We start from the raw sequence: 12,105 nt of genomic DNA, 5'->3' as shown, positions 1-12,105 counted from the left end.
TATCCTTTAAGAGTTGTTGAACTTGTTGTTGATGCTCAATGTGATGTTCCACTGCTTGAACCTTAGAATTTTCTCTTAAATATGACATGATGGATGGTGGATGATATCCATAAAGTGTCATAAATGGGGTCTTTTTATCTATAGTATGGAAGGAAGTGTTATACCACTATTCAGCCAGAGGCAACCATTTGACCCATTGTGTCTGTCTATCAGATACAAAGCAACAAAGATATCCTTCCAAACATTTGTTTAATATCTCAGTTTTCCCATCCAATTGAGGATGATAGGATGAGCTATGAGCTAATTGAGTACCAAGACAAGAAATTAATTTTGTCCAAAAATTTCGAGTGAAAATGGGATCTCTGTCGCTTACAATAATCTTTGGGTTTCCATGTAGCTTTTGAATTGTTTCCATAAATGAAGTAGAAACTGTACTCGCTTTAAATGGATGTGATAATGCACAAAAATGTGCATACTTGGTAAGTCTGTCAACTACCACCATGATTACACTCTTTCCTTCGGACTTGGGTAAACTTGTGATAAAATCCATTGAAACCTCCTTCCAATGTTGGCTTGGAATGGATAAAGGTTGTAATAGACCTGGGGTCTTAATTGTTTCAACTTTATTTTACTGGAAAACCAAACATTCCGCCAAAAACTTTTGAATATCCAATTTAAGGCCATCCCAAAAAAATTTATTCTTAACCTCGTGGTAAGTTTTTAAAAATCCTGAGTTCCCTCCTAAGGGAGAAGTGTGCAATTCCATAAGAATCTTTTGTTTGAGTTGGGAATTATTACATAGGTATAAGCGATCTTTTTACCATAACAAATCGTTTTTCCAGCTAAATGTATCAGATGTACTGGGATCTTGTTATATTTTTCGAATGAATGCCCACAATTCTTCGTCATTCTTCCTTTCCTCCCTTGCATCGTTTATCCAATTTGTTTGGATAATAGAAATGGCGTACAATAATGCTTCCACATCCTCATCCTTTCTTCAGAGTGCATCTGCCACAAAATTTTGCTTCCCTTTATTGCAGATGATTTCAAATTTGTAACCCAACATATTTGTGACCCATTTGTGTTGCTCTTCAGAAGATAATATTTTTTCTAAAAAGTATTTAAGGCTATCATGATCCGTTTTTACCTTGAAGTGTCTTCCCATTAGGTAGGGTTGCCATTTCTTAAATGCATGTAGTATTGCCAACATTTTCTTCTCATAAATAGCTTTATGTAAATACTTTCCCTTGATTGAACGACTTTCGAAAGCAATGGGTCTTTCATCTTGCATTAAAATAGCACCAATTCCGTTTCTCAAAACATCACATTCCACAATGAAGGTTTTTGTGAAGTCCGGTGTAGCTAAGACCGGCACTTTTCACATTGCCTCTTTGAAATGTTCAAAGGCCTTAGTTGCTTCTGGAGTCCATGAAATTGCATCTTTCTTCAATAATGTTGTTAGAGGTGCTGCTATTCTCCCATAATTCTTAACAAACTTGTGATAATATCCTATCAACCCAAGAAGTCCTCACAAAATTTTTATGGATGTGGGGATTTTGCATTCCTTAATGGATTTAATTTTTCTAGGGTCTACCTTAACACCTTCATGAGATACAATATGAACCAGATATTCCACCTCTTGTACTCCAAAGAAAAATTTGGAGCTTTTTGCATATAATTGTTTCTCCTCCAATAGTTTGAGCACCTTATCAACATGTTCAGCATGATCCTTCCAAGACATGATGTAGATTAGTATATCATCAAAAAATACCAACATAAATTTTCTAAGGAAGTGTTTGAAAATGGAATTCATCAAACCTTGAAATGTAGAAGGTGTATTGCTAAGGCCAAAAGGCATGACTAAAAATTCATAATGACCACCATGAGTTCTAAATGTTGTTTTTTGAATTTTTTCGGTCTTCATTCTGATTTGATGATATCTTGAACGAATATCCAACTTGGTGAAGTAAATTGATCCATGCAATTCATCCAATAATTCATCAATGATAGGAATGGGAAATTTATCTTTAATATTGAGCTTGTTGAGCTCCCTATAATCTGGACACATGCACCATGATCCATCCTTCTTGTGCACCAATACTAATGGAGTAGAGAAAGAACTTTGACTAGGTTGAATTATACTAGCCTCTAGCATTTCTGTAACCATACATTCAATTTCACTCTTTTGGGCATAGGGATATCTATACGGCCTGATATTTGGAGGAACACTTTCTGGAATCAAATGAATAGCATGATGATAGTCATGAATAGGTGGGAGACCTTTTGGAGTCTCAAGTACCTTGGAATGATTGTCCAAGACCTTTTGGAGACCTAAATAAATAGATGATTTCGATGTGGGAACCTCTAGCGAACAAATTGTACAATTACACCTTGTTGTTCCAAGTCCTTTAGAAGCTTTGTCAGACCATTAGAGCTGATTATCTTTCATGGTATCCCTACAATACCCTTAAATTCAACTTTCTTTACTTCCGCACAAAATTTCATGAAAAGTTCTTGAAAATTAAAAACTATTGTACCAAAGGATTGTAGCAATTGCACTCCTAGTACAACATTAGCACCACCCATTTGAATGGAAAGCATTGGGCTATTAAATACATATTCTCCCATGGATAGCTTGATATTATGGCACTTTCTAGAGAAATTTATGGTACCTCCACTTGCAACCATCACTTGACACTCTGATGTTGGATATAGGAAGCAATTCAATTCCTTTGCTATCTTACAATGAATAAAATGATGGGTACTTCCCGAATCAATCAACACTATTATTTTTTTCTTTCTGATATGTCCTTCTATCTTGATAGTTTGAGGAGTGGTAATTCTAGCAAATGCATTACAAGATATGTTCGGATTCATTTCCTCTTTATTTAGGGTTTGTTCCTGGAGTATATCCTCTTCTTTTGACATTTCTTGTTCCTTTTCTTCCTCCTCTTCACAATCTATGTAGAATAATTTCTTCTTAGCACACTTATGACCTTTAGTGTATTTTTTGTCACAACTGTAACAAAGCCCTTTTACTCTTTTTTCTTCCAATTATTGTGGTGTCAACCTTGTAGGTTCTGGAAGGCTAGGGGCAACAACACTTCCATCTTTATAGTTGTGAGTGGTAGGCTTTATCATTGCCACAATTTTGCTTCCCATTTTTCTTGCTAACTTGAATGCATTCTCCAATGAATTAGGTTCCCAAAGGTGAACCTCATGTTGGATATTATCCTTTAAAGTCCCTATGAACACATCAATCCTATGCTCCTCTCGAATATCTTTTACCCTTATGTTCAATTTTTGGAAGTCCTGAATGTGCTCCCTCATTGAACCCTTTTGTTTGAGATTTATCAATTGGCTAAAAAAGGTGTTGCTTTTTGTATCTTCATAATGTTCTATCATTTCTTTGATAAAAATTGCCCAAGTGACAATTTGTTTATGAGAGCAAAGCCATCGATACCATACAACTGATTTAGTTCCAAATATAAATTTGCAATACGTACCTTTTGTGTGTTTTTCACATTATGGAGATTGAAAATTTGCTCCATCTGTAGTATCCATGTTCCAGGATCCCTGCCATCAAACTTCCACATATCAATTTTTGGAACATGGTGGGTCTTCAATCCCAAATTAGAGTCTATGAAATCATGATTAACATTTCTTTTGTTCTCATCATGAGTTTCCTTCACTACCTTTTCACCACTAGTGACCATGTCTTGTAGCAACTTATTCAAATTTATCTTCAATTCTTCCATCATATCGTCCATGCCATTCATCCTAGCTTCCATTCCATCCATCTTATCTTCCACGTCATCAATATTAACTTGCATGCCATTCATATTAGCTTCCATGCCATTCATCTTGGCTTCATTTACCTTTAATGAGAGTGAAATTTGTTGTACTTGGTCTTGTAATTTTTATATATCATGTTGCATTTCTTCCTCTTCTTCACAAGTCATGCTAGAGATTTCAGGTTGCTTACTAGGCATTTCCACTTTCTTTCTTATGCGCATTAATTAATGCTAATAATTCTTCGCTATTCCCTTTGAATTCCTTCAAACTGATTTTTCAAACCAATCTTATGCAAAATTTTAAAAAAACTACACACCTTTTTTTCATTTTGTAAGAGCTCGATATTGAATTTGTTGTATCTCTGTAACTGTAGATCTTGAATATCTAAAATATTGTCTTGCAGTAGCCCTTTGAGTCCTCTTTCTAACCCCGCAATTTTGATAAATATTAGATTCTCCAAGGAAGAGTTATGTCAAATCTCCCACGGTGGCCTAATTATAGACTAGTTCAGTAGAATGAACTTGTACGATGTGCCATGTGTCACTGTTTTGACCTTAGTTCTTGAAACTGATACACAAAATATTATTGGCCATCCTATTTCTGAAACCTCTTACAAAATTTTAATCTGATGCTCAAAACTAAAGTTACGACGATTGTCGCCAGGTCACATCTTTGGAATGTAATTCGGGGGTCTGCAAAATCCCTAACTTCCTCAATTCATATCTCTGCAAATATAGTGAGACAAGCTCTGAAATTTGCTCCCAAAGTTCAGAACGATTTCGGCTCAAATGGGTTCTTTTGTAGCTTTTGAAATGTCTCAGAAAAAAATTATAGAGAAAATTCCACAATGAACTGTTTGGAGCAGCGAAACCCTAGAATCCAATGCTCTGATACCAAATGTTAGGAAACTAGCTCACAAAAAGATAGAAAAGATAGATCAACGCCTTAGAATTCAGCGTCTTTGAGGGGGAAAACTTCTTTACATTACACAAATGAACAATTCTTGGATGATACAAATGACTAAACCTCCCTTCTATATATAGGAGTCTAAAGGGTCACAATATAATCAAGCTGACATAACAGTAATAACATAAGGGCACAAAAATAACAATAGTGGTTTTCTATGGGGCATACTAATAACAATATGGGTACAATAGGGGCACAATAATAACAATAAGGGATATAATGACAATAGTAATGGGGGAATTACTAGTATTATAGGGGCCTAACAGCTTCTAAAAAAATTATTCTACAGTCAAGTGTTATGTGTAATCCTCAGTCCATCATCAAAGTTGAAATTTATTTATTTGGGCCTAAATAAAAAAATTTAAAAATCTAAAATAAATAAATAACTATACAACACATTTAGATAATATACACTCATAAAAATTTACACCATAAAGAAATTGAATTCCATACTCATGTTAAATGTGTATTTAAAATAAATCTATATTGGTTTTTAAAATTTATAATACACTCACTTCAAAATTCATGCTGACAAACTAAATGCTCAGCAATATTCACAGATCATGACAATATGGCCTATGTTGAAGTAACAAAAAGGTTTATTCTATTATAACACTAATGATCGTGGATGCCTTGTAATTTGGTTAGAGATTTAATTCAAAATCCAAAACATCTTCTATTTCTATCCCGCTGTTTTGGCAACCTAACACTGTAAAAGCAGTAAATCATATCACAACACAAACCGTGCAACTAATTTGCTGAAAAAATCATGATGAATTATATATTAAGCCAACCACCCAAGAACAGGTTAACACCTTTTTCTTCCAGAACGAAAAAACATGATTATATATTCATAATGCAGAAATTTGAGGATTACAGATCCTTTGAATGCTCGACATATAAAAGTTTCTCCTGTAAATACCGAATCTAGATTCTAGCCAAGTGTGCCAACAACATAACATAAAAGAGAATTAACAGTCCATAGACCACAGACATATCCCGAGAATAAATATCCAAGACAAAGATGTATGTCAAGACGGATCCCAATATGAAATGTAGTATGTCATCAACATTGTCATCAGTGACTTCCAGCCAGTTGCACAGTGTGAAAATATAGCATATTCATTGTCCCGGATGTTTAAAAGCAAAAAATAGTAGTAAAAGGGCTAGTATAGTTACAAAAATTTTACAAAAAAAAGAGGGGAGTGGAGAAACTTAGCCTCATAGTGGGAAATCTCCAATATCTGTGGTTACCTGATCCATGATAATTTCTAAGTGCATTTTTCCCATATTCCCTTTTAAGCCCCTCTTTGATAGTTCATTTGCATCTTTGTTCTGCTCCCTTCCAACATGCCTGATAGTGGATTTGTTACGTTGCTTCCATAATAGATCCATCCTCCTTAGCCATCCTTGTATTAATGGGTTTGTGATGTTTGCCTTGCCCATTATTTGATCAATTATGACTTTTGAATCCCCATGGATATGAATGAGGGGGATATCTAGAAATATTGAGAACCATAGAAGGCCCCATAAGGCCATTGCTACAGCCTTAGTGTTAGTGCCTCTCCCTCCATGCCAAAAAACTCTGTATATTTGTGACTCTGAGATGACAAGTGAAAAACCACAACTGCATGTGTGCCATTGAGCAGCACCATCAAAAAAGACGATGGGGTATTTTATTTGAAGTTCATTCTTTTTGTGTTTTGATACTTTTGAGCAACTGTCCTTTATTGCATGCAGAGTGTAGCAGATTAGTACATTTTCAATAACCTTATAGAAATTTCCCGAGCAATTTTGGAAAATATAGCAGTTTCTCCATTTCCATATTTCCCAGAATAGGATAGGCAGTATGATTCTCCATTACGCCATTTGTGAGCTCCACCATTTTAAACAATCCTCAATGCAGATATGCTAAATATATGGAAAACCAATATAAGAAGAAAGTTTTTTCCAAACCTGAATTGTATGATGACATTGGAGAAAGATGTGGTTGTTGTGTTCCTCTTTGCAAATATGACAGATGCCAGGTCCATGCCATTGCCTCTTTGTAATTTTTCCCAAGTAACATTTTTGTTGTGGAAGAACAATCAAGTAAAAAGGATGACTTTGTTTGGTATATTTGTTTTCCAAAAAGAAAATAAAACATGTTTCTCCTGCAGTCCACATCCGCGGTACAGAGTGAGAGGTATATATCTACAACATTGATGTTCTCATTTTTCATCTTCCTTGACCAGATTAGCTTGTCATGATTGCCAGCACGATAAATCCTGAGTTGTTTCATCTCGGCTATAATGCAGTCCCATATCAAGTCCCATTGTTCAGATAGACCCAGTTCCTGTGTGCTCTTCCAAATTGGGTATGGACCCCTCCATAGTGAAATGACTTAACACCAAAAATATATGCCTCTTCTATTTAGAATGTTTATAAACTACTTTGGGATCAAATTTACATTGCCAGAACCCAGGATGTGATTAGTGCCAATGAGAATGTTGTGGCCCGAACCAATATTCCAGGTATGGTGTTGTAGGACGATCTTAGTGACTTCTTTGAAACTGTGCTAGATGGTCCATCCATGTGAAACCCCAAGGGAGCCCCGATGGAAGCAGTATATAAAATCATGATTCTTTAAGTATTTTTGTCTTAGGATGAGACTCCAAGTCCCCGATCCAAAAATACCCCTCCAAAGTGACTTGATTAATAGAGCCCATCCAAAGCGACGGAGGTCAAGAATTCCCCATCCCCCCATGACCTTAGGCAGAGTGATATTGGATATCTTAGACAGGTGAAATTTCTTATGCTCATGGCTGCCTCCCCAAATGAAGTTTTCCATAACTTGGTTGAGAGAGTGAATGATGGTTGCAGGGATATGGTAAAGATGGGCCCAATATACCCCAAGTTGATTTAGGACAGCTTGTGAGAGGATAACACAGCCACCTAGTGATAGACATCTATATTCCCACCCTGAAATCTTTTTGAAATATCTATCAACAAACCAAAACTAGTAGGCATTCCTATATTTACAGGGTTTGATATGGTATCCCAAGTACTTCATTCCATGACACAGGAATTGGGCTTCAATTCCAAATAGGTTTTTTATATATACAATGATGTCTAATGCACATTTTCCATGAAACACAATAGATTTTTGAGCATTCAAATACAAACCAGTAGCATTAGAAAATCTTATGAAAATATAAAGAGGCATAACCACCTAAAATGATCAGGATCTTGAGGGGAGGCCCCCAAGATCTAAGAGATTGAAATGGATCTCGGGAGGAGAGACCCCCAAGATCTAAAAACTTGAATTGCCAGAAGAAAAATAGGAGAATGCCCAATAAACAAAACCACAAAGAAACTTTTTATTAAAACCGATAATAACTGTAAAGGCTACATTGTGGCGGACAATCTCTCCTTTTACAAAATGTGACTTGTTACTTATAGTATTTTTCAGTTACAATACCATGGGTCAATTCCATGGGTGAATGAATACCATGGGTGGATTTTACAATACCACGGGCGGATGCCATTTACAATACCATGGGTAAATTCAATGGGTCGATGAATAATATGGGTGGATGAGTACCATGGGTGGATTTTACAATACCACGGGCGGATGCCATTTACAATACCATGGGTAAATTCCATGGGTCGATGAATAATATGGGTGGATGAGTACCATGGGTTGATGCCATTTTCCATTCGGATCATTCCTTCCTCCTTAAGAAGCAATGGTCCCCATTGCGTAAAGTTCCCTCTTACGAAGCCTTTGTGGAATATGAAGAGCCACTGAAGATAAGGGTTTTATGTGGTTAACCCAAAACCCCGATAAACAAAGATCCGAGGATAGAGATACCCTGTAATGCTTGTGACCAACTGTGATTCTGACAGTGTGCGGCCTAGCAAATGGACTTCGATGACAAGGATTTTATGCGGTTGACCCATAACCATGATGTTGCTTGCTGATGAAGTAGCAGGTGCCTACATAGCTTAGGGTGGGAGGGCACGTCTCCAAATAACCCAAGCCGAATGCTCCTATGTTGAAACTGATGAATGTGAAGCAGGTGCCTACTAAAGTGGGGTGGGAGGGCACGTCTCCAATGGAAACCCACTCCGAATGCTGCTCCAGAGTTAAAATGGACATAACTCGGCCAATATAACTCAGAATATTTATTATAACCTGTTTTTAGAAGCATAAGGATCATTTTGCATCTTCCCATAAGTTGGAAATCCCTATCTAGACACTCTGAGATCTCATATTCGTGCTGCAACAGTTCTGCTGTCACAAAAATTCTAATAAAATAGCTGATTTTAAATCAGCGATATCTCCCACATCCGAACTCCGATTGAACCCATTTTTTTTTGAAATTGGGTGATTTTTCGAGGGGAATCCAGATCTGGTATTTTTTTGTAAATTTTGTACCAAATGTTTCAGATATGATCTGCAATGTCACCGCCCAAAAAAATTCCTGCAAAAAAATGAAAAAAAGAAAAATTCTTCCTGCTTGACCCAAGAAAGTGCTCCATGGAGGTTGTAGTACATTCCTAAAGTTTTTTGAATATTGCTGCAAAATTTGAAACTGAAATATGCATCAAACCCTCATTCCCATGGAATCATAAGCTGTTCCAATACCACTGATCTAGATCTTGAGGGGAGGCCCCCAAGATCTTTAGAGATTGAAATGGATCTTGGGAGGAGAGACCCCCAAGATCTGAAAACTTGAATTGCCAGAAGAAAAATAGGAGAATGCCCAATAAACAAAACCACAAAGAAACTTTTTATTAAAACCGATAATAACTGTAAAGGCTACATTGTGGCAGACAATCTCTCCTTTTACAAAATGTGACTTGTTACTTATAGTATTTTTCAGTTACAATACCACGGGTCAATTCCATGGGTGAATGAATACCATGGGTGGATTTTACAATACCACGGGTGGATGCCATTTACAATACCATGGGTAAATTCCATGGGTCGATGAATAATATGGGTGGATGAGTACCATGGGTGGATTTTACAATACCACGGGCGAATGCCATTTACAATACCATGGGTAAATTCCATGGGTCGATGAATAATATGGGTGGATGAGTACCATGGGTTGATGCCATTTTCCATTCGGATCATAAAATGATTCAACATACCCATGATGAGAACATCATCAAAAAAGAAACCATGTGATGTGTTGATGTTGAGGCCCATCTTGAGTGCCTGGAAATGGTCACGTTCCATAGCTTTAGAAATGTGCAGGCTTAGGCCATCCATAGCCAGAATAAATAACAGTGGCGACAAGGAGCACCCCTGTCTCAGTCCGTGTCTTGCTCGAAATTTTTTTGAAGGGCAACCATTAATGATCATAGGATAGTCTACATTCATGATGCACACCATGATCCACTCTACAGATTTGTGATGTAGTCTGATTTTATAAAGGATCAGTTTGAGGTAACCCCAATCCAGGAAGTCGAAAGCCTTCCTCAGATCAACTTGCAGGATGGCAGCATTGATGTTTTTTGTATGGATCGAATGCATAACTTCTTGTGCATTGGCTACAACATCGTGTATCTATCTGCCTTGTAGGAATCAGTGTTTCTTAGGAGAAATGTGGCTTGAAAGTGTATTTCTCAGACGCTGAGCAATGGTCTTTGAGATTACTTTGTGGATAAGATTGCACAGTGAAGTAGGCCTATAGTATTCAAAAAAGACAACTGGTTTTCACTTTAGAATAAGGGCAATATAAGTAGACTTTATGTGATGGTGAACAAACCTAGTGAGCCTAGATTCCTCCACCATTTGCAGAAGTTCATGTTTGAAGAGATCAAAAAAATGCGTGAATAGCTACACATTCCACCCATCTGGTCCCGGGCTTTTATTGTAGTTTAAATATTTAAGGACTTTAAGTAATTCTTCCTCAGTGATGCATCTAAACAGTGCATCATTTGAAGCTTGGTCAAACATAGTCGGGTAAAGCTCAATCCCCCAAATGAGGTCTTCTGCGACAATGTTTTCACTGCGCTCATATGCCGCTTTGAAGTGTGTTGTCACAGCTTTGGAAATATCATCATGTGATGGATGTGGTTCCCTTCAGCATCATTGAGCCCCCATATGGTATTTGTGTTATGCCTATGATTAGAATAATGATGAAAGAATCTAGTATTTTTGTAACCCTCTTTTATCAAGATTGCCCTACTTTTGAGGCGCCAAGTAGCTTCTTCGAAATCTAAGAGGTGTTTTATTTTTATTTCCAGTTCTAGAATGTGTGAGCAAATAACATCTAGAAGATTATTGGTAGCCATCAGCGAGAGGAGGAGGTCCAGTTCATCTTGTATATCTTTTAGCTCTTTTTTCATGGACAGATGTTTTTTCTTTTGCCAGTTTTTTATAACCCTGTGGAGAGTCTCCAATTTGTCCAGAATGAGTTCCATAGGGGTGGAACCAAAATCCCTTGCATGGCTCCAAGTATCTTTCACCAGAGTGTTAAACTCATGATCAACTAACCAGGCTCTGTTGAATTTGAATGGCATGCCCAGGCGTATCATCGACTTCTTCCAAACCAGTGTTATAGGTTTGTGATCAGATAAAAAATTGTTGATGATTTCCATCTGAACATCTCCGAAGCGAGCAAACAGTTGTTCATGCATCAAGAAATGGTCCAGTCTCTTGGCAACATATGCCTCACTAGCACACCCATTGTCCCAAGTGGGAGCCATCTCCATCTGGTAGATGTCAATAAAATTATGGGTAAGTAGAGCATCATGAAACATCCCCACCATGGGGTCAATTCGTCTAGTACTTCCCCAAACTTCTTCCAATGCAATAGTGTAGTTTAAATCACCAACAATGATAAGGGAGGCCAACTCCATAATACTAGAGGAAAAAAATTGGTCCTATCTTTGTAAGGAGAATAGGTGTTTAAAATATGAATTTGGCTGCACATACCCCATATTTTTCCTTCCAGAAGGATGCCCGCAAAACAACTATATGCTTTAAAATTGGCCCATTTAGGGTCCCAAATTGCCACTAAACCACCTGAGAGACCCATAGCCGCAGTAGCATATATATGCCATTCTGGGACCATTTTCCTGAAATATTGTATCACCTGTGGAACATAATGCATGGATTCTTGCAGAAGAATGATGTATGGATGTAGAGAGGAGAAAAGACTCTTGAGGACTCGATATTTTGGGGTAGCCCCCAATCCTTGAATGTTTAGGGACAAAATGAACGTCATGGAGACACCGGCTCATGCATCCGTGCTCTAAGGGCCCGTGAGGGGAGGATGTCAACGATAGGTACTTCGACCAAAAAACGGTCCATAGGGGAGGTGAGAGGGTTTGGTCTAGGATGTC

The 12,105-nt window shown here is 37.3% G+C and overlaps 1 protein-coding gene across 1 annotated transcript; it reads right to left on the bottom strand.

Moving 5' to 3' along the window:
• Window positions 1–10,797: 10,797 nt before the first annotated feature.
• Window positions 10,798–11,619, bottom strand: LOC149176847 (uncharacterized). Its single transcript, XM_089421586.1, has one exon. It carries the CDS (start codon window positions 11,617–11,619, stop codon window positions 10,798–10,800), a length of 822 nt encoding a protein of 273 aa, XP_089277712.1.
• Between the last annotated feature and the right edge of the window lie 486 nt (window positions 11,620–12,105).

Source organism: Pinus tabuliformis, chromosome 4_1 (assembly GCF_031772625.1).
Source record: "Pinus tabuliformis cultivar Carrire ecotype Pingquan chromosome 4_1, CPIR1, whole genome shotgun sequence".
Taxonomy (NCBI): domain Eukaryota; kingdom Viridiplantae; phylum Streptophyta; class Pinopsida; order Pinales; family Pinaceae; genus Pinus; species Pinus tabuliformis.
This window is presented reverse-complemented; position numbering and strand designations above follow the sequence as displayed.